Consider the following 24,456-nt stretch of genomic DNA (forward strand, 5'->3'; position numbering starts at 1 on the left):
GCAAATGTTGTTGCTAACCAAGACAGATAGTGTCTTCAGATTGTTGCTAGGCTTATGCAGTTTTGAGATACTTTCTTGTGTAAATTAAGACATTATTAGTACCAATATATAAAAAATACATAGTTTTTTTTGCTATCCATCAAATAGTTTCAAGATTTGAAATGTTTAATGGAGACATTATTTTCAAATGTTTTTATTCATTCTGTGCACTCTGGATGTGATCTAGGCTTTTTTTATAGCATCTGGACCTTAGTTATGAAAATAAATGCATAAAGAGCTTAAACAAGGGTTCAAAACCATAAGAAGTGTGATCTTTTCCCTGTTTGTAAAGGATTTTATCACTATGGTCGGTCTGGAAACATTGTTTTATTGTTTGTTTATTTGGCAATAAGTATCTTCTACACAGGGTTTCATGGGGACACTTTGGAGAAAATAAAAAATGTGCATTGTCACATAATCCTCTCATGGGTTGAGTCGTGTGCACACACAGACACACACACATACACAGACACAGACACAGACACAGACACAGACACAGACACAGACACAGACACAGACAGACACACAGACACACAGACACAGACACAGACACACACACACACACACACACACACACACACACTCTCTCTCCAACTGTGAGGCACAAGAATGTGAGTCCACGAAATGCCAAACACAATATTTCATATTAACGGCAGCGGCCAGTCTCAAATTAGACAAACAGCCCTAAGCACTTGAATAGGCTTAGTCTGTCAGTATTTTGAGAGCTCACAAATATTTCCATCATGTTGTTTTTAAAAATTGGAAAACAGGAAAAGATCTGTTTCACAGTCTCAGGGTCTGGGGTTGAGTTTATTGACTTGAAGGTTCAATCCATTTGCAAAGTTCTGAAATGGAGTCATGCACAATAGTTTGAGGTGAATGAATGTTGTTCAAGTTCAGGATAATAGAACCAATGGCTTTTGTGACAAACATAGCACTGTGGTCTGATTTCATTATCCCAGGGGAAATTTGCAGGATTTTAGGAGGAATTCTGAAATGAATGGAGTTCATGACCCACATTAAGTTTATCTGAAAAAAAAGTGTCTGCGCATGATTAACTTGCAACACCCATAAAATCAATGTAAAGTGTATTACGTTATTAGCTCAGCTTGACCTTTAGAATTCCCTTCAGTCTCTATACCAAAGAAATTGCAGCATCTCTCTCTCTTTCTCTGTGTGTGTGTGTGTGTGTGTGTGTGTGTTTGAGTGTGTGTGTGCATGCATGTATGTGTGTATACAGTATGTGTGTGTACATATACTGTATATGTGTGTTGTGTGCAGGCTGGCGCATGTGTACCAGTGATGTGCATGTCTGAGACACTCCAGGCATAAGACACCTGGAGTCTGAAGATGTACTCACTTTGATGTGTCTCTCCACTCAAGTGGAGGGTGAAGAGCACTGGCGTGTGGGTGAAGATGCCCCCTCGCCACCACCTAAGACCCACCTGAATGCTGTGCTGCTCCACGCTCCATGCTCACCTCTGCAGACTGGCACACCTCAGGCTCCGTGCTCAACCCTACTCCCTGCCTCCTGGCCCTCTTCTGACCACATGCCTTGCTGACAGGCGGTATTAAGATACTAAAGAACAAACCATAAAAAAACTGTTTGGGATGTTTGGTTGTTTTTCTTGGAGTTGACAATATTCCATAGGTTGAATGGGATACATGGGATACAGAGCAGCAGTCAACAGCAGCACTTGTTTCAAAGATAATTAAACTGAACTACCCATTAAATCACGAAACACCTACACACAGACACACACACACACAGACACACACACACACACACACACACACACACACACACACACACACACACACACACACACACACACACACACACACACACACACACACAACCGACTAGAGAGAGAGAGAATGTTTTCATTGTTGATGAAGATGGGCAGTGAGATTGAAGTAATTGAAGTGTGTTGAGACTTGGTCCCTATGTGCCTCTTGATTGTTTCTTTGCAGGAAATGAAGTCTCATCCTACATTTAATAAGCTGTTATTATCATAGACAACCCCGCCCCCTCCCACCCACACACACACACACACTCCACACTTCACCCCCCTACTGTGCCCTTCACTCACATCAACAAGAGAAACAGAACATGTAGACAACAGACCCTATTCCATGACTGGTTCGGTGTGATATGGTATACTCTGCACAATACCTGTGTGGTTTCCCATCTCAAGAACAATCTGTGAGGGAAGAGGAAGGCCAACAGCAGTTGTGCTGTTGTGGTGACATCATCTCATATGACTTGTTCACTCACAACAATGGAGGTGGTGGAATGTTTGGTGTAGCTCTTGCTAGCTAATGTACATGGTTGCACATGACAACCTATAGGTGAGAAAGATGCAGGACACGACTGAAAGAAAGAGGTCCCCTGTTTGCAAGGATCACACACTATGGTCATAACCACAGGAGCAACTGTCACACAACATCCATAGATATACTGTACATACAGATAGTGTAAGTCTGCTGTGTAGACTTAGCTTATTGATATTTTATGTAAATGTATGTACAATTGTATGTAAGTGTGTGTATGTTAGGGATAATGTATTGTCCGGAGGTCATTCTACAAAAATAATTCCCGACGGGGCGAACAACACCCCGACGCGCAGCATTATCCCGCTTATTATACGGGTACTTGCCAAAAACGATAGAAGACATTCCTCCAACATACCTCTTTTTAATGATTTAGGTGCCGTTTCATGTGTCCCGTTTAGAAATAAATAGTTCTTCAAGCAAATAGAACTTTGAAGTTTCAGGTGTTGCATAGCAACCCATTACTTGCTGACTTCAAATTACTCTCTACTGTTGCGTTAAAATGACTGGACTTCTGGCGGAATGATATGAAAGATGTGAATTAGAAGTACAAAACCCATTGCCAATGACAGCGGTGATTATCTTTGGCAGAGGTCTGCTAGCAGGAATTAATGTATGGATATGACGTAGGGATGGCCCATTCAAATCAACGGTACTTTTTGGAACGTTCTGAAGAGCCGTATAATAAGTAAGGGATAATGTATTGTCCGGAGGTCATTCTACAAAAATAATTCCCGACGGGGCGAACAACACCCCGACGCGCAGTGGAGGGTGTTGTTTCGTCCTGAAGGGAATTATTTTTGGAGAATGACCGACGGACAATACATTATCCCGCTTATTATACGGGTACTTGCCAAAAACGATAGAAAACATTCCTCCAACATACCTCTTTTTAATGATTTAGGTGCCGTTTCATGTGTCCCGTTTAGAAATAAATAGTTCTTCAAGCAAATAGAACTTTGAAGTTTCAGGTGTTGCATAGCAACCCATTACTTGCTGACTTCAAATTACTCTCTACTGTTGCGTTAAAATGACTGGACTTCTGGCGGAATGATATGAAAGATGTGAATTAGAAGTACAAAACCCATTGCCAATGACAGCGGTGATTATCTTTGGCAGAGGTCTGCTAGCAGGAATTAATGTATGGATATGACGTAGGGATGGCCCATTCAAATCAACGGTACTTTTTGGAACGTTCTGAAGAGCCGTATAATAAGTAAGGGATAATGTATTGTCCGGAGGTCATTCTACAAAAATAATTCCCGACGGGGCGAACAACACCCCGACGCGCAGTGGAGGGTGTTGTTTCGTCCTGAAGGGAATTATTTTTGGAGAATGACCGACGGACAATACATTATCCCGCTTATTATACGGGTACTTGCCAAAAACGATAGAAAACATTTCTCCAACATACCTCTTTTTAATGATTTAGGTGCCGTTTCATGTGTCCCGTTTAGAAATAAATAGTTCTTCAAGCAAATAGAACTTTGAAGTTTCAGGTGTTGCATAGCAACCCATTACTTGCTGACTTCAAATTACTCTCTACTGTTGCGTTAAAATGACTGGACTTCTGGCGGAATGATATGAAAGATGTGAATTAGAAGTACAAAACCCATTGCCAATGACAGCGGTGATTATCTTTGGCAGAGGTCTGCTAGCAGGAATTAATGTATGGATATGACGTAGGGATGGCCCATTCAAATCAACGGTACTTTTTGGAACGTTCTGAAGAGCCGTATAATAAGTAAGGGATAATGTATTGTCCGGAGGTCATTCTACAAAAATAATTCCCGACGGGGCGAACAACACCCCGACGCGCAGTGGAGGGTGTTGTTTCGTCCTGAAGGGAATTATTTTTGGAGAATGACCGACGGACAATACATTATCCCGCTTATTATACGGGTACTTGCCAAAAACGATAGAAAACATTCCTCCAACATACCTCTTTTTAATGATTTAGGTGCCGTTTCATGTGTCCCGTTTAGAAATAAATAGTTCTTCAAGCAAACAGAACTTTGAAGTTTCAGGTGTTGCATAGCAACCCATTACTTGCTGACTTCAAATTACTCTCTACTGTTGCGTTAAAATTACTGGACTTCTGGCGGAATGATATAAAAGATGTGAATTAGAAGTACAAAACCCGTTGCCAATGACAGCGGTGATTATCTTTCGCAGAGGTCTGTTAGTAGGAATTAATGTATGGGTATGATGTAGGGATGGCCCATTCAAATCAACGGTACTTTTTGGAACATTCTGAAGAGCCGTATAATAATGCACATTAATTCGATCAGAACAATATTGTAATACATTTCATTTATTGTAATACATTTAATTTCATGAAATGTCAAAAACAATTGAATGTGATGTGAACCTATTTAAGTGCAGGAGACTACTTAAAGGTGCATTAAGGATTAATAGCTATTCGCTAAAGGTATGCTAGCAGCTAAAACTAACGAAATCTCTTGAAATGTGCTGACTTTGACATTATTACAAACTAATTACTCAGCGACTGTCCTTACACAGTCAAACATCAATCATGTGCAACACAAGACTAAGCAAGACGGCAAATAAGCTACTTACTAGATCGGCAGAAGGTAATCAAAGTCAGGTCGGCGGGCATCGGCAGGCAAAACTACAGAAGGCAGTTATATGCCTATCGACCCTGCTATGCCATTGGCACGGACGCAATTCTCCATATTAGAAGTCATTGTAGCGCCCCAATTTTTTTTAAACTGTTATTTTAAGGTTAAACTGCTTATCCTAACCCTAATCCTGAAGCATAATTGTTGCATATTGTGCCTTTAAGTGAGGCATCACATCATCAGACCAGGCATTTGAAGGCAAACAGTCAGTAACAGTCATCTCCTTTCCAGTCCCTTGCCACTGACAGACCCCACATTACTGTATGTTAAATGACCACTAACCATTGCTGCTAATTTGCACTTGGTATTTTTACTCAAAGTAATTGCAGTCATTTTGCCTGTTTGGACTTGCTACGGTCCGGAGTCACAGCGACATAAACTTTATGGCTAATATAGCCGGAGTGCCCACTGACCAGGAATAACACGGGGAGAGAGAGCCAGCAGACATCTGTTTCCTCCCTCACATTCGGTATTGTGTGACAAAATCGTGCCCTAGAGCCGCCAACTGAAATTCATGACTACAGTAAGCAGAGTTTTCGCTAATTTTAAGAGCGTGTCTGATATGCTCTGCTTGTGGCATCAGTCCTGCTCAGTGGGTGGTTTCCATTTGCTGTCAGAGATGTCAATTGGAAGGCTATGCCGGAGGCCAAATTGTCTTTGCCTGGAGGGCACAAATTTGGCACGCAGAACACACATTTACACCATCATTTAGGGAGGACTACAGCAAGGAACAACTGATCACAGCTTAGACATTTAGTGGCAAGGTTTCTGATTAACATAACCTTGTGAAAGTTGGACATTGGAACTTGAGTTGTAACTCTTTCCAAAGCCTTTTCAAGAGAAGTCTAGACTTTAAAAACTTCAAACCAAAACACTCATTACATATAAAGCATTCAGAAATAAAGTTGAGCATGAGATAATATAGAGGCTCTCTCCTTTTTCTCTCCTTCTCATTTTCTGTCTCTTTTAGAACACCAAGGAGACAGGGGCACACAGGCATGAGTTAACACTGCAATTATAAAATTTCAGGTCCACATTAATAATGAAAAACACGAGCCGCTCGCCTGCTTTATTCTCTCCTTATTTCTGTGTGGTTTATGGTATGTGCGCCCGATCAAACATCTCCAAATAATGAGGCCTCCGTGCTTCAACTCAACTGAGGATCAATAGACTCAGATAGGAGGACTTTGTCATTAACTATTCTTTTGATACCTCTCATTCAGAGTATCAATACCTGCAATTTTACACTCCATCTACATCCAAGCATCACATACGCAATTAGAGTAAAGGGTCTTCAAGAGGTGCCATCTGGACTGGAATTGAAGCCAATTGAGGCGCTCAAGGTTATTTTGTAATAGAAGCAGGTATGTATCATCAACTTTCTGAACCCCCCCCCCCCCCCCCCCCCCAACACACACACACACACACACACACACACACTGCCATCGGAGTTGCTACCTGCAGATCACATGGCATGGAACACAGTGGAAGGACTTGATATGGATGTACTTACACTGCCCTCTTTTGGTGAGAACAGACTCTTCTGCAGTCCATTCCTCTATTCAGTCAACAGTGTACAGTGAACAGTTCAGCTAAGTTTTTGTTTTCATTGCAGAAAAACAGATCTGGTGTATGGTGTTGCAATTGCCGTATTTTGTCAGAGTTGTAGTCTGAATCATTTCAACTGCTTAATGTCAACGTCTGTACATTCCGACTCAGTCACTGGCTGAGGGTTGGTCAGGATCCATGCAGACAGGAAGATAACAAAGGAATTGGCCAGGAATTTGGCCAAGACTGTTTTATATTGAAATGCTGCTCTCGCAAGAAGAAAAAAATGCTGAGGAATTTTGTTAGGGGCTGATACATACTTATTTCATACACACCCTTTTTCCCAACACTGTGCACCATCTGTTTTATTCTATTACCTTGTGTTGCTAACTTAATATCTTGGAGATTGGCGTTGATATTAATCTCCAAGATATTAAGTTAGCAACACAAGGTAATAGAATAAAACAGAACCATCACTTGAAACAGTTTACATCTGAACGCAGCTAAGATGAGGCATTAGTGACAAAGACATTATTTTGGTTATTCATACAGGCGGACATACTTTGCTCACATTTGGCTACAACCATCTGCCTCATTTGCAGTGTTTACTCAGGAAGTATGCATTCTTTCTTTGATTGGTGGAAGGGGGGCATGATCTACAAATGATAGTCTTGGCGATAAGGCTAAAACTCTTACATCCACAGAGATAATTTGCCTTTAAAGAGCTAAAGCTGATGGACAAGAAGATTCAACATTCTCAGAAAATACAAAGGCTTGATGAATAGGCTTGTGTGACTAAAAATGTTTTTTTCATTTTCCTCCACTTCACGTCTGCCTATGAGTGCATGCCAAGCAAAGCAAAGCCCTGAGAATTCCTTCCCAACATGGCAACAGCACAGTAGACTATATATTCCCTGGCAGAGACATGATATTTCTGAATGCTGGTTCTCATGCAGAGAGAAAGAACATCAACAATCCAGGGAGAGGAAAACAACCTCATTACTGTATATTAGTTCAATATTTCAACATTCTATCCTCAACAACAGAACAATGCCAAACACTACAATTACTGATATACCAACAGCTGCCCCTGGATGTAACTGTAATCATAGCACACTAGAAATCACTTCAAAATTCCCAATTCAAATCATCAACATAATTAACAAAATGTCTGAAATTAGATTTTGTTTTGTTCAAGAACCTAAAAGTCTCTTTTATGAAGAACTGGCCGGCACCAGCTCTGGGGCAGCTGATGCTGTTTGGGGCTGTTTGGGGCTGCCAGTAGCTACAGCAGGAGCTGCTCCATGGATCCTGATGACTTCCAGATGAGAGAGGAGAGGCTGGCCAGAGACACAACTCTACACTCACTCAGAGAAGAGAAGGCGTGTGTGAGCAAATGTGTGTCTGTGTCAAACAGAGAGAGAGAGAGAGAGATAGAGAGAGAGAAACAGAGTGAGAAGGACCAGAAGATTGTGTTGTTGGAGTAAGTCTGTAAATCGTCTGTAATCTTCCCCTGGAGCTTGACACACCGCTGCTGTTCAGCACCTTTGGCCCTCATGAGTGCTTTGTGAGGCTGAACCAGAACCTATAGTCCAGTGCAAGAGAGAGAGAGGGAGGAATGGAGGGGACCAGGCTGGTCAGTGTGGTGTTTGTCAGGTTTCTGGTCATCACTGTCTTTTACTGCAATCTCTACTTGACTGCTGCTTCGCACTGGAGCAAAGGTAAGACACCTGCCGGGCATGATGGTCTGCTAGAAGAGACGCACCTGAACACAACCATAGGGTGTCAAACACCAGAAGTTATTCACAGTTATGATGTTCACGAATTATTCAGGTTGCAAATCATGATATGTGTCAATTGACAAAACAGTATCGGTTGCAAATGTGTTCTATTAACAAAGAAACAGGTTTGTATACTGTTTTGGAGGGTTCGGGAATGTGTAGTAGCTAAGGTTTGGTACGGAACCCTTAACTTCTCCAGTAAAATCAATTCTCAGCAGACTTAGTGTTGTTGGAATCAGAGTTCTATGAAATGTAATTCTTTGCTATTGATCCGATGACAAAAGAATTCCCCTGAACTGTCTGTTTTACTAATTAGTTGTTATCTTGTCTGCATTTGCCTTTGTAAGTTGTGGAGGGCACTTTTTTGTGCTATTGGTAAAACATCTGTGGCTCAGAGATACTATGCCATATTGGTGTCTCAGAGAGCAGCCAAACAGCTTGCTGTATCCATAAAAGGCTTCCCAGTGAACCTGTGTAAAGTGGTTCGACTTTAGTGTGACTTTAGCATAGGTTAAAACTGTGGCTTTGGTGTAAATATTACCATCTTGACGAACATTGAGATCCGTGGAAGAAAAACATTTTCAAGTGGATCCAAATGGTGCCGAATCCCATAATAATTTACGATAACACGGGACATTTCACCCCTTGGGACATTAGGGTAAGTCCTGTTTGGGCCAAAAACGGCAAGAACCCATTCCTTTAGCAGATGGAATGTCATTTGATCCTGCTTAAAGCTGAATAATGTTTTAAGGCCTTTCTGTATAAAAGGACACCAGGGGCCTCAATTTGTATAAAGTTGGCAAGCAATGATTTCCCCTCAAAAAGAAAAACAAAACAGCAGCCATCTCCTAACCCACATAAACATTGGTGGGCCATAGCCTCGTGCTTTAAGGTGTGTAAAGCTACTTTGGCTAAAGTCTCAAGCAGCTTGCCTCTGGAGGGCTTCCAACACAACATGATATACTTACTTCAGTGATAAGTATACTTTGACGCATACCAGTTGGTGAAGTATGACTCTGCTGCGGTGATGAATAGAGGGAGCTGCTGCCTGTTTTGGGTGTGACGCCTGTAAAAATGTGATGGATGGGCATGTCGTCTGTTAATTAAGCCTCAGCCGTCACTCTCAGAGCGGGCGTCTCGAGTGAGCTCCAAAACAGCCTAACATCAAACACCTGCCCCTGCAATCTGCCATGCACAAGGCTGCAAATGAGCATCGTTAAGTTGTTTTGGATACATGAACTCATGGGCCCGAGAAAACTGCTTGCAGTCTCTCAGGAATGTGATAGGACATGTGGCATATTTCCCAATCCAGGGCTATTTTAGGTGTTTCCCTAGACCACGCATTCAGATGTTCGCTGCACAGATGGTGCTGCATGTGTTTGATGTGGGCTTTGTTTTAGACTAAGATATTAAACACCTCAGTGGCTGCATGACTTATAGAGAAAAGTTTGAGATGCTATCTTCTTCTTTTTTTGTGTGTATATCATTTACATTGTGTTCAAGTCTGCCCAGTGTACTCACAACACACTAGATAGTGCAAGCAAGTAGCAATGGCCATGGACTGGTGGGGTTTAAAGGCAAAGGGATTAAGGGGTTTGTGTGTGTGTGTGTGTGTGTGTGTGTGTGTGTGTGTGTGTGTGTGTGTGTGTGTGTGTGTGTGTGTGTGTGTGTGTGTGTGTGTGTGTGTGTGTGTGTCTGTGTCTGTGTATGTCTGTGTGTGTATGTGTGTGTGTGGTGTAACTTGCATGCATAATGCAGTTTCTTTAAGCCTTCTCTTAACTAAAAAACAGATCTTTAGTAGGTATATTGTCTATAGTATAGTATAGCAGGAAGCATGATCGTTAATAAGGTTAGCCTAAATATTTGTTTGTTAATGAGCTATAAAAATAAACTTGCTGGAGATTAACACTATTGCAGGCTAATATTTCAAAATAGAATAGGGCCTCCTTACATTTGCATATTTTTAAATGTTTCATACTGTAAGTTTGTCCTTGATACAGCACAGGTTTTTTTTTTTTACCCACAATTGTGTGAATGTTAGCCACTATAAATGGCATAGCCTTCCCTTCATCATGCCCAGTGTTTGCATATATTGTCTTATAGAGTGTGGTATGCTGAAAATGTATTAGCAATTAACCTGCTGGCAATGTGCCTCCAAAATATGAACTGCTGTCAGGAGGGAGGGGCTGTGCAACCCCCTCCTCTCACATGCATCAGACACAGAAGTTGTAGCCTACATTATAGTGATGTTATGTTCGCGAACAATCCGATTTTGTTCAATGGCACTTTGGTACGAATGAAGGGAACCTAGAGGTACTTGTGAGCTGTACTTATTATCATTTGCCCAAATTTCATTTTTTGCCCTAAATCCACTCAACTCCCCTTTACGGGAACAGTGAGAACCTGCCAGCCACAAGAGATATACATTGTCGAGTTTGCTTCCTTAAAGTAACATTATGTAACAACATAACATAACAGCTTCAATATAATTTTGGTGGTAAACCAGTAACCAAGCAAGAGGCCGATAAAGAGTCAGTGTCTGACTTGATTTTACTTGAAGTTAGAACTAAAAGTTAGAAAAGGATGCAAGTCAGATGCAGAGCTGGCTTTCTTTCTGTTGGACTAGTCAGTAATAACTTATTAGCTGTCTTTCTATGTTGCTTGCTATGTCATGTTGAAGCACCACTGAAAATATAATTCATTAAATATCAGTCATTAATCCACAGGGGAGCTGGTACCACCCGTTTTGTAAGTGCAATGGCGTGGTAGAAATGACAGATTATAGAGCGAAGACTATGCTACTGTTGGTCTTCGTAGTGTACAGATTGCAGGGCGAGAAAGTTACAAACATTAATTTCAACAGGATAGAAAGGGAGCACAGCACTGATCAGGAGGGACGTGTCGAAGATGGAGCTGTGTCAATAACTCAAGACCTAGGAGCAGAAGCAGTGCTAAAAAAATGGGTGGAATAAAGAAAATTTAAAAAAACTGAACCAGTGCAATTCAAATAAAGAAGATAGTGTCTGATCAATCACACTAAAAAATCACACTCTGAGGTGAGTCAAAGGAACAATTATTACAAAAACAAGTCACACATGAACAGTCTCTGATGTTTGGCATCAGCAACATCTATTTATCTATTAGTACATACATATTTATTTTCAGAACAAACAGATTAAAGTCATTAATGGCCAGGAATGTTGTTTTTGTTGGACTGTTCCATAATGGCTTCAAAATCAGGAGGATTTAATCCAGGCTTCATTCTAATTGATGACATATGTTGTGTTTATTAATTTTAACTACATTAACCACGTTAATCTCAAATACAAACGCAAAGACTATGTGAGGGACTGTAGGGATTGTAATCTGTCTGTGGAACTTTGTTAGTTTGCAAGAAAGATTCTAACAAGGGTACAGCCAGATAAAATAACAGTGACACTTGATCATTTTTTGACCATTTTGAGAGAGTATTACTGTACATCTCTGCTCTTCTCCATTTTGTTTAGCAGGAGCCAACTAAAGTCACGCTGTGTTCTTTAAATGAACTTTGCTGGCAGACACTGGTCCACACTCTGTTTAAATGATGAAGTGTTTGTTTGTTCCTTCTTCAAGCACGCATTCTTGGCATGTCCGGTTGTTTGAGGTTGACCGTGTTTGTGAATTGATTTTTGTGTGAGTGTGTGTGAATCAGAGGTGCTAGATAATTTGGTGGAATGTACAGAAGACATCATGGAGCCCTTGTATAATTTCGATACTGGAGTTGAGGAAACCTAGCCTGACGATGTCATACTCATGTTTCAACCGAACCAGGGGAAAAAAATGCCTCTTTGCTCAATTGGATATACCTACAACCGATCAGAGCAACGTAGTATAACCATCGGGGCCAGCTGATACATTATACTTTTACCGGATCCCGTAGGAAGGACGGCAAAGACATCTTTTCGATCGACAAATGCCTTGATCGCGTTTCTCTGTTCCTCTTTCAAAATGAATGCGCTGTCAAATAAAACTGACTTTAATCCCAAGCCATGTTTGTTGAAAACCAATTCAACCTAAGCGTTGGTGACGTAGTTGATTACGTTGCGGTTTATCATCTGTCCATCATCATATAAACCCCGCCCTGACCATTTGATTGGTGCGGCCGAATCTTAACTTCTGATCATTTCTCCCCAACGGAGCATTGCCAGACCGAACTTCAAGACCTCAATGTTGTGGGCGGGGCTAATTTCTGTCTGGTATCCAGGCTAGAGGAAACCCTGCTTGCAATTCAATATTTTTCTGTCATTGACATTTCTGATTACACCTGTTTTCCATAAGATTCCAGTGATCAGTCTGCAAAGTTCCCCCATCTATCCAACACAGAATTTTATTATTCGAGGGTCCACCTGCACAGGCATAGTTTAAAGGAGCCGCAGTTGACGTGGTTTAAATCATCTCATACCTCACAATTACTGTTCCCAGATGTGGCATATGTGTTCTTCTGTGTAGTGCTTCAGGTAAAGGACTATGGCCTTAGCATGCTTCACTGGCCACATGGTCAGGATGTGACGGGGAACTCATCACAGATGGCCAACCTGCAGCGCACATGCCTGGACACATTGGAATGTTGCCGCCCCAACCCCCCCCCCCCCACACACACACACACACACACACCCTGAAAACCTTTGAAAGTGTGGCCATAATGTCTGGGGGGGGGGGGGGGGGGGGGGCTCTCTTTCATCAGCTCTGCCCAAGGGGGGTCTTTCTGTATAACTACATCCTGTCACTCTCTCAAAAAAACGAAAGAAGCACAATTGTATGTTATGATACTTATGCAGATAGTGGTGGTTTCCTATTCTGCACTCAGGCAAGACACCAAACTTGGGGACTGGTTCAATGTGAACTCCTTGACCAATTACAGGTGATTTCACTGGTGTTGCATCGGGTCATCCAGCTAGCCAGCCGCATGAATCATCCATACTCCTGGCACCCTGTGGCAGGCGATAATTTAGAGTTAGGAGGGTAAATGATGAAGGTGCATTACATGTTCTTTACTGCATCTCTCTTCTCCCTCCCTATTTTTCAGCCCTCTACCCATCTGCATACAGAGTGAAGAGGGGAACGCCGGCTTTCATCAATCCCACCTTCCAAAAGTCTGTGAAAGACATCAACTTGCTCTACGAGGTGAGCCAAGCTTTAGGAGCAAAGAAGTAAAACATGAAAATAAATTAAATAAAAAAAAATTTGTTCTCACAGAATAAAAGCAACATGAACAAATGAAACATTATATGTTTGTTGTATGGAATTGTAAGGATACACAGGTTTATGTTGCCATCAGTACTTAAATATACATATTTATTGTGCTTCATTCTTGCTTATTAGTTAATTCAGATTGGCCTCTCTCACTCCCTCTTTCTCTCACTCCCTCTCTCTCTCACTCCCTATCTCTCTCGCTCCCTCTCTCTCTCACTCCCTCTCTCTGTTGTTTGTAATGCTCCATTAATGAAACAGTTACACAGGCACATCAAAACATTCTACATTTAGAAGTTCAGTGTTTAAAATGTCACAGGATGCTGCCACAGAGAGTAGCTTTGTGGTTCTTAAGAACTTTGAAGACCCAACATGCCAGGAAAACTACCCTTTTTAGCTTTTGCAAACTTTTGCCAACCTCCCTTCGCTTCTAAAGCGCTAAATCCCTAGCAGGCCCCGCTTTAAGTCCGTTGCCACAAGAATGCTCTGTAGTTGATGATGACGTTTTATGATTTCAACATCTATTGTGTTTCATGTGATTGAGGGGTGAGAACATAGAGTTACTTGGTGATCAAACAGACATAGTAGAACAACAAATGAAGCGTGTTAAAAAAGAGTTCTCCAAACCTTCTTCATTATTGCCAGTCAATCATCTGTTTTTAGCTAAAGTGTTTTGCAGAAGATGAAGCAGTTAAACATCTTGCTTTACAAAACAGTGTCACATATTTAAGGACAAGCCTTTATAGTTCGAAATTAGGAATTTTGGTGAGCAAACCAAAACAGCTGTCCAGTTAAAAAAGATTGGAAAGACATGCCAAGAATTGGAAAAGACATTCTTAAAACGATAAAAATAAAGCTGTTATTATAAAATCTTAACTACCTCTACCTGAAACATCAATGCAGATAACATTGTTGTGATTCTTAAGTTGTGTTCCTATGTCTGGGTTTACAAAATATTATCATTACATCATTTCATGATGTAGTGTTTCAGGTAATAGAATAAATGTATGTCATACATAAAGTATGTCTATTATTATAATACATTTTTTTAAGAAATGTCTACTAAGTGAATGTCAGTGGAATCTCTTCGTAGATCACTTAGGCATTCAATGAGTCTTTGAAAAAGACTCCCTAACTGCCATTTACTCTTCCTACATGCCACCACTGCACTTGCGTCAGGTGGTATCCCAGCAGAGCAATCTCATATCACTTCTGTAGCTTCTTCATGACCTACTGTTGCTACGATTACAATCTAAATTACTTGAATGATGACTTGGATGAATTCATCTTTTAAATTGAATATGATTTCTCAGCAACGATCTTTGACACCCCTCTTTAGATCCTGTTGTCCGGTCTTCATCTTGAGGAGGAGGATCATTTCAGTGAGGTGGATGAAGAGCTAGCTTCTCTGCGCCGTGTCCAGACGCTCGAGGTCATCTGCAAGGACGTGCTTCCCAGGAAGCTGTCAGATATCCGGCGCCTTATCGCTGAGCTGACTTGTCGCGGCGGATCTCTCCGCCGTGAGGACTTTGAACGCACTGTGCTGACCATGGTCTACATGGCGCAAAAGCTAACGCACACGCCACCAGGTTACCAGAGGCAACTGTGGGCGGAGGCACTGCTGGAACTACAGCAAGCTGTCAGACAGGACCTCACACTCATGTGAGGAGGTCTCTGGACAGGAGCTGTGTGGGCAGCAGGAAGCGGTCTGGACAACATGCGAGGGAAGTCCAGTCCCTGGGACTGTCTTTAGCACCCAAGAGCCTGGCCGAACTCATTGAACTTTCTCTGAGCCTGTGGCAGCAGAATTTCAGCAGGTTAAACAGGCCCAGGCGCCACAGTTCTACCAAATATCCTATGCCGACTGTAAATACCTAAGTCGCCTAAATACAAGGGTACTGTGACTAAACATGACCTAATTTCACACGCATAATGTGTTGCCTTAATAAAAATTGTGTTTAAATGATTTTTTAAATAGGGAGGTTTTGTACTGTATCTTAATAGCTGTAATAGAAAATACTGTGTTACACAGAAGTGGCATTGTTGTTTGCTGAAAAAGGGAAGGTATAATGCATATTAATAAGTGAATAAGCACATGCAAGGTTTAAAAATTAAATGATAATATTGTGCTAATCATTTGTAATCTGAGTTGGTCTGCATCAGGGGTCTCAAACTCAGGCCCTGGGGGCCAATTCAGCCCCCCAAGAGATTGTATCCGGCCCGCAAAGTTCCATTGATTTGAATAGAAAAATAGAAAAGTTTAATTGATTTACATGGGCCACCCAATGTTTACCTTAAAAATCTGGACCCCAATGACCAGACTGGACGCTTATCGGCCCCCGGGTAATTTGAGTTTCAGACCCCTGGTCTGCATGGTGTTTTATTGTACTCTTTTGCTGACCTCTAGTGGTAGTTTTTACTTTTTACTTTTACATTTTACTTTATTGTTATTGAATTCCAGTCAACATTTTACAGCTGAACATATAGTGTTTACAGTGTATTTCTGTCAGCTACAGTATGTTTTAAATAGAGGCATTCAACTAGAACATTTTCAATGTGTTTAGATCTGGAAAAATTGCATCACAAATGTCATACTCTAGCAAACATTACATATTTATTATGACATCTCTCCCTTTGCCTTTTGAATATTTCATCTGTAGTAATACTGTTACTTTTGTATACAGCCTTATAGAATATGATTGGAAAACTGTTTCTTTACTCCAGTGATACTATTCTTTGTTCTTGGCCTGTTCAACTGTCTATTTAAATCAATTTACAAAGAAGATTTTGCCAGGGCAATTTAACTGGCTTCTCCCATGAAGTCATGATACATTGATGTTATCAACACAGTGGGGTAACACAGATGAAAGCAATACTCCCTCTGCTCCTATTCTTCAGTGCGGTGATCAATGGCCCATCCAGGCCCATTTTAATGGCTTGTATAAATATATAGCTGCTCTTGGCAGCCTTGTGAGATCTATTCCCCAATTAAAATACAGCTGTTGGCTGATGAGTCAAAACAACAATGCACAATACTGCTTTCATACAATTATTACACGGCTCTTCTTAATGTTGTAGAATGCTCCATTCACTTGAATGGGGCTTCCCAACGTACTGTGGTCAATTCTTTTTCCATATTTGACCCTTGCTATGCATAATTGACCGCTGTCAAGGAAAGTGGCCTTTTTGCCTCGGATTCACGTCTTTCGTAGCACTCCACAAGTAGTCCGGTAACTTATCAACTCAGCTTAATGGAGATTCAGCTGACAGTTAAAGGCACCCAGTGCAACATTAGGGCATCAAAATGGAAATATTCTGGATAAGACAATCTTTATGATATTGATATTTAATTCACCATATTAGCACATTTGCATCATTATTTGATACTTTGGGCGTTAAAAAGAGTGTTAAAACTAGCCGCAAGAGCGTAGCCCTTTATTTATTGGTGCCACCAATAAATAAAGCAGGATTCCAGTCAATGGAAAAATGGCCTCTCCCCACCAGCGATTGTTGTTGTTTACGATTTTCTATCAGTTCTCACCACACAACGACGTGTTATCTTTGCTCCTTGAATGTCGATATGAAATGGTATGGAGTTATTGAAACTTACTACGTGTAAAAAAGACTCAAAATTGAATGTTTAGTTTTCGAGTCTCAAGCCTATAAAGTTGCACTGGGTGCCTTTAAACAGCTGTGTTCAACGTCTTTGAAGTTCAACGTCTTTGGCGAACTATTTCTCTGCTTTTTAACACTACGAATGGTAACAAATACATTTTCAAAAGAAAAAAAAAGAAGAAAAAAGTTATTTTTTAGTTTTGGCAAGTAGCCGTGTAATAAGCGGGATAATGTATAGAACGCTGGTAATTTCGCGTCGGGGTGCTGTCATGTTAAAAAGTATGTCGTTGGTATAGCAACTGTCGCTCAAGTGTCGTTCCAAAGTCAACATTATGTCACCCGGGCTCTTTTTTGACCCCGGTCACTTTTTAACATGACAGTGCTGTGTGCCCTGTCGGGGCCTTTTTCCCCCGATAATGACCGGTGTTCTATACATCAGTGGTTCTCAACCTTTTTTGCTCCATGACCCAAATTGTATGAAACATCAGGCCAATAATTTAACAATTGTATTATTATTATCATTACTGCCACTACTACTAGGCTTAATACTATACCACTGTTTTACATCGAAAATGATGAACCTACATGTTCAACTTCTTAAGTAGAATCCATGGACTTACATGTTCGCCTTTTTAGTCAGAGATGGACTTGTTTCACTTATCACAGGACTTATGTTCATTTTCTAAATGAGAAATCCTTAATTACATGCTCAACTTCTTAATGACGATTGAACTTACATGATCAAATAGTAAATGAGACCCCTGAATGTTCCCTATCACAGTGGACTGCGATGTAACAGATGGGACATGACTCTGTTATGGACCAATCGAAGCACTATATATTCACGGCGGAAGGCCAAAATGCAACGCATCACCGTCCTGAGCCCGCCCCCTCAGGTGCTTAAATAGGGGGTGATGACGTTGCTCTGTCTCTTTCGACTCTTTGCGTTTCAACGTTAAGACCTCGACACGTCTCTACGCTCAGTGTTGTTATTTCTTTGTGTGCTTTTATAGTCGGTTGAGTTGGTGAGTTGTCGGATTTAATTCCCTTACTAGTTCTGAGTGCTACAAGGATAATTTCAACGCCTAAGTAAAGTAACTGTCTTGGCTGGTTACCACGATTGTCTTTGACTAGCCGGCTAGCCATTGCTATTCAACATGCTACGTTGTGATAGTTCTCTTTATTGACTGTTGTTTCATTTCAGAGAATTTCCCGGCCTGCGAAGTTTGTGCTAACCTTATCTCATTACAGACACATCGAGACTGGCATGTCCTGACTCCAGCATGACTGGCGAGAGTTACCAAGTTAGCTTATTAGCTAGCTATTCTGCTACTACCCTGCTAACTGGGTTGCTGTCTAACGGCCATCAACTTTGGTAAGGTAAACAAGCTATGTCTTACAACCTTCACTGGCTTAGTGCCGCGAGTTAAGGCTTCTAGACTTAAAGTTCTAGTTAGCTACCTAGCTTGTTAGCTGTTAGCTTGATAGCGGGCTAGTCTACTGACTTCCCTGCAAACTAGCTTGTTACCCACGGCTATCACCGTTGGGAAAGTAAACAAACTCGGTCTGTACTCCCGTCACTAGCGTGAGTTCACGAGTTAACACTTAGGTTCGAGCTAGCTACCTAGCTTGTTAGCTTGTTAGCTGTCTAGTCCTCTGACTACACTGCTAGCTAGCTTACCGTCAACGGCTGTCACCGTTGGTGAGTTATCGAACAAGTTCTGTACTAATTTTTTCTCTCATTCCAGTGCTTCGGCAGACTGCATGCCTCGCATGCTTGGACTGCAGGGATGCTAGACAGCTGATGCCTGCTCAAACTGGAGAGACTCTCCCAGCTGAGCAGTGCACGCCGCCTGCAACAGCCGGGATGCGAGACAGCTGATGCCTACGTAGAGTGCACCGGGACGATCAGGCAATCTGATCAGCTGTTTGTGTGCTTTGGTGCAAGCGCAAGAGGCAAACCTCTAGCAAAGTCAAGCCTCCTCCGCTGGTTGGTGGAGGCTATTGCTTTGTCATTAGATCCCCCGGAGAAGCTGTGTGCGCACTCTACCCGTGGGGTTTCATCTTCCTGGGCCCTACTCAAGGGAGTTTCAGTTGATGATATTTGCAAAGCTGCGAGCTGGAGCTCTCGCCACACCTTCATTAAATAATATATTTTAGATGCCTGGTTTCCTGTTTTTAATTTCGCTTCTTCTTTTTCGCCTATGAGTGCAGTGCACATATCGATGGCAACTTCTGCAACCGTATGGGCGCTTTTGCTTTTTGCTTTCAGCTAGCCAGTAGGAGACCGGATGCACTCAGTGCCTGCTCCTGAACAGTGATGGCACGTTCAAATGTCTTTTGGGATGCCTCAAGGTTTTGGCTCATATTTTTTTTTAAATCCTTTCTTTATCCTTATAGTTGGTGTGCTTTGTTTCTTAATCGATATGCCATTTCGATTGAAATATCTTGGTCCTTAAGAAGACATATCTGAGCTGGTACTCGTTTTACACAAAAAAAAAAATCGGACTTGAATTGCAGACTTTGACCTTGGAAAATATCCTGACATTTTCAGCGGATGACACATATTATGGGACATGCATAGCCTACTAACAACAATGGAAGGGTAAAGTCTGATAGTTTACACATGGGACTCACGATAGGTTGCCTGTCTGACAATGACACTAAGTGTTGTAATGTCACTTTTTAGCCTGTAGGTGACCGTTATATGATATAAGTGAGAGCAAATATCATAGTGACTAGCCTATAGGAGGGAAATTGCCATACACAAAAAAACTAAACGAATGAAAAGGGGGAATTTCAGTGTCTGGTATACAAAATATAAATAACATAACATCACATAATGTCAAAATAAACATTATAATTGAATAATTTCCCCTTAGCATATTATTGAGCAGGCTGGTGTATTTGGTTAATGCAAAAAGCCAATTGAATGGTCTGTACTTATACGATGATATCCTCTTTATTGAGCTTTGCCAGCCATGGTCTGGATGAGATTTAAATGACTTAAAACTCAAATCTGCGCAGGGGAAGTGGAGGTGTTAGTATGGCGCCTACAAGCTGTGGTTAAAGGCATCAGTCTGCAAGTCTCCAGCGATCATGACCACCAAAGATATGTTTTAGTTTCCTGTGCAGTTTCCCTCAGAGTCATTCTCCATATATAGTATTAGTCTACAGAAGCATCCACTCACTTATTTCTTCAAGCTACAATGACTTCAATTGCACACGCCTTCTTTGTACAGAGCATGCATTTGTCTCCAGCACAGAAGCTTTTCTCACTGATCACAAGTTCAGTCGGAGAGGACTGCAGGTTCTTCAGGTGATCTAGTGTAGCTTTTGGAATTCACAGAAAATGGCATTTTTCTACTGTTTTCTAGTTGTGGCTGTCAATGTGTTCTGTGTCTTTGCCCGGATGTCTACGAAATGCCTCGTGCTGGAGGAAGCCTCACCATATCCAGTTTTCTCCATCCAAAAATCACACCTGTGCCCACGTAGTCTGCTTACAGCTGCCTGTCTGAATGTTTCTGACTTGGCATTGGAACTTTCCATAGTCCCAAGAGCCATCAACATTCTATGTGTGTGGGTAGGTTATGGATCCACACTTCAACCTAATGTTCTCACGAAATTTCACAGTCTCAGGAGCATGTATATCTACGGCTGTCTGTCTGCAATCCTCCCAGAAGCCTTCAGGGGACTCTCCAACCTACACCTGCTCTCCATGGCTTGCCCAGAACGCTGCAAAACATCGATCCCATCTGAGGTATTTAATGATCTGCACATTCTGGAGGAACTGAATCTTCAAAACTACACTTTATCAGAAATGGCATCAGATAATTTTGATGGACTGAGTCACATGAAAAGACTTGATGTTAAGGGCTATGACGACTTCTCAGAGCTTCTTTGTAAACTGTTGTATTTTTCAGCCTCCCTGCAATATTTAAGTATCGAAATGGATGCAGAGAGTTTAACGACTCCAGATTGCAAATATGACTCGAGTAAGTTTCTTTCTCTGAGGAATGTCATGTTTTCATTTCCTCATGTCAAGAAAATAGAAAAAAATGCTTTCAGATACATAGACAAGATATCATTTCTAAACATGCCAATGAATGATGTGCTCCAGACTCAACTCCTACACTCTGGGATCCAACAACTTGATCAGATGCAGTTCAGTCAGAAGGAAATAAACATCAAATCTATGTGTGAAATTGTATTTGCCCTCTCTGTCACTCATATCAGCTTGCATGTCAATGCGTTACAAGAGTCCTCCGAGTCATCATGGGAGAAATGTTACAAGCTGGAAGAAATCACACTTGAAGGGCAGAATTTAACAAACGTTGATCTCAGCTTCATATCCACCTTAAAAAATCTCAGGATCTTTTGCTTTAAAACATATGGTCAGGCCAACACTCGTAAAGAAGACAAATCTCTGGTTACTCTCTGTAAAAATCATGTTTCTCTGTCGTCACTAAGGGATTTCCGTTTCAGAACTGGACAGGGCCTGATACTCAGAACCAACCAGTTTATCTGCCTAAGTCACCTAGAAAACCTGGATCTGTATGGGAGGTATATTCAGCTGGAAGACTTGGCATTTGAAGGGCTTTTTAATTTGCAGAACCTTAGCCTACAGGCTTTCAAATCAGGCCCCCCTGAGATGAAAGCACGGTACCTCACATCTGGACAAGGCCTGATGAATCTAACTAGCCTGAATTTATCCTTTGGTCGTAATTCAACAATTGAAGATTTTGCTTTTAAGAGACTGACTGGGCTACTTACTCTACGTGTTGATGCAAATGTATTTGTTATAAAACCTGAACTATTTTCAGGTCTTGAAAACGTGGAAGAACTACTCCTCGAAAGGTGCTTTATTCAAACCATCAAAGACTTTGCTTTTACAAACCTGAGCAAGTTGAGGCACATGGACCTTACAGGGAATCAGATTTCTGCAATAACTACAAACACCTTTTTTGGACTTCAGAACCTGGAGATCTTTATAATTGAAAATAATCCACTGAGGCACTTTGAAGTATCTTCCTTCGCTCATTTCCCCTCCCTCAGGGTTCTCCACCTTGGAAATCTGATGTTTTCCACCTCTGAGCACTCTGGCATTCATGTCCTCAACCTGAGCCTCATCTTTGGGGGCTTCCCTCACCAGCTGTCTGAACTCACCATCAAGTCTGCTGTGCGCCCAATGACTTTGGTCATCGCTGATGACAGCGTCCCAGACGTGGGCTTGAGTCTCTCGCTCTCAGGCCAGAAGATTGTTTTATGGGGTTGTGAGAAACGTTTTCTAAAGTCTGTTACCAAACTACAAGTTGAAGCTGAGTTCTTCCTTTGTGCACCTGATTATACTGTTGCTATCAGTCACTTCACGTCTGTGGTCTTTTTATTATTTTCCCAGTGGCATGTGAGCACCGTCCAAAACCTCTCTGGTTTGAACAGATTGCTGCACTTAAGGCGTCTAGACCTCATCAATGTCAACTTTGTCAATCAGCCAGATATGAGTCTCATGTTTCACAACTTGACCAAACTAGAGAGCTTAAGTCTGTATCGGTGCTGGTTGGATTCTTTGGAGGGAGACCTCAGTGTGGATATGACCTCTCTGAAGTATTTCTTCCTAGTTCAAGAAGCAGAGATCAGTTTGACCAAAGATTTCTTTGAGCACCTTACCAGCCTGAAGTTTGCTATCATCTATCAAGCACAACTCCGCTGCACCTGTGACGATGCCTGGTTCCTCCGCTGGGCAAGGAATCAGCAACAAGCAGAAGTGTTTATGTTCTCCAATGAAAAGGACCCACTTAGGTGCATATCAGAGGGTGGGCTTCAAAACCTGGACAGCTTTGGCCAGGCCCACTGCAGTCTGGATGTGGGGTTTGTGTTCTTTGTCAGCACATCATGCTTCCTCCTGTTGTTTATGTTGGTTGTGCTGCTGCATCAGCTGGCCAGAGACTACCTGCTGGCCTTCTACTACATCACTCACGGCTGGTTTAATGAGGCACTACGTCACCAGAACACCAGAGGGCGCTACCTGTACGATGCCTTTGTATCTTACAGTGGCAGAGATGAACGCTGGGTGATGGAGCAACTCCTGCCCAAACTGGAGCAGAGAGGACCCCCATTCCTGCGCCTTTGCCTGCACAGCAGGGACTTCCAGCTGGGAAAGGATATTGTGGAGAATATAACCGACAGTCTCTACAAAAGCCGCCGCACCCTCTGCCTGGTCAGCCGCCACTTCCTGCGGAGCAACTGGTGCTCACTGGAGATGCGACTCGGCACCTACAGGCTGCAGGTGGAGCACAGGGATGTGCTGATCCTGGTGTTTCTGGAGAAGATCCCTTCTAACCTGCTCTCTGCCCACCACAGGCTGGCACGACTGGTCAAGACCAGGACTTACATAGACTGGCCTCAAGACCCTGCCCAGCAGGAGGCCTTCTGGGACAGACTCTGGAACAAACTAGTGACAGACAAGGTGTTATGAGTTGCCATGCACCATTCTTTGTAATCCTTAACTGAACTCTTTTGATGCAGCCTGCATGTAAGACGATGCAGAGCACAAATGTAAAAATTGCTTTCTGATATAGATATAGAACACTTTATTTTGAAGAAATTGGTATGATAAAAAGACACCACTTTTGATTGTTAAATTAAGAGTGATCTCTGATAGTTAATGTTACCCATGTGAGCAAATACTTTTTTTATGAACCACAAGATGCATTAAGTTTGAATAGATAATTTTGAAGTAGATCCAGAGAGTGGATGTGGCCTGGGACAGTTCTAAAATAGTGTTTGAAGACAAAGTGAATTTTACGAAGACTCAACTGATTCTTTTTCAGAGTTGTGTGGCAGAGCTGTAAATATGTGTGTACACTTGGTTGTGAATCAGATGTCAATGTATTCTGGATTAAGTAAAAACCCTGTAAAATGTGTCACATAAAATATGTTCACAGTGTACTATAATGTTCAGGGAATGCTCCTTAGCAACATTTTGTAGTTTTTACTGTGTTTCTTTAGGCATGTTTTGGTAGGTAGCTAGTTTGTATAACAGCCTCAGATACATTTTGATGATACAATGTCATGTGAAGGGGAAATAAACACACTTGTTGTTTCCAGTAATCTCCCAGTCTATTCAATATGAAGTTTTGTGGTCTGTGCATGTGACTCCTCAAGAACAGCTTTAATAGGCTGTGCGATTAAATAATCTCTAAAACAACTTTTACACATGAATTTAATTCAGTTTAGCTGATTAAAGGAAACTTGAGAGCATTCATTCT

At 41.7% G+C, this 24,456-nt stretch overlaps 2 protein-coding genes across 2 annotated transcripts; both read left to right on the forward strand.

Moving 5' to 3' along the window:
- Nucleotides 1–8,181: 8,181 nt before the first annotated feature.
- On the forward strand, nt 8,182–15,239 carry fam180a (family with sequence similarity 180 member A; the record flags this gene model as incomplete). The annotated part of the gene is made up of 3 exons (XM_080851693.1): nt 8,182–8,284; nt 13,410–13,507; nt 14,913–15,239. 3 exons carry the CDS (start codon nt 8,182–8,184, stop codon nt 15,237–15,239), a joined length of 528 nt encoding a protein of 175 aa, XP_080707819.1.
- A 5,301-nt stretch (nt 15,240–20,540) lies between these two features.
- On the forward strand, nt 20,541–23,663 carry LOC308375070 (toll-like receptor 12; the record flags this gene model as incomplete). Its single annotated transcript, XM_080851112.1, has 1 exon — nt 20,541–23,663. The coding sequence occupies one exon, from the start codon at nt 20,541–20,543 to the stop codon at nt 23,661–23,663; it is 3,123 nt and encodes a 1,040-aa protein (XP_080707238.1).
- Nucleotides 23,664–24,456: the final 793 nt, after the last annotated feature.

Source organism: Sprattus sprattus (assembly GCF_963457725.1).
Source record: "Sprattus sprattus genome assembly, chromosome: 14".
NCBI classification, from domain to species: domain Eukaryota; kingdom Metazoa; phylum Chordata; class Actinopteri; order Clupeiformes; family Clupeidae; genus Sprattus; species Sprattus sprattus.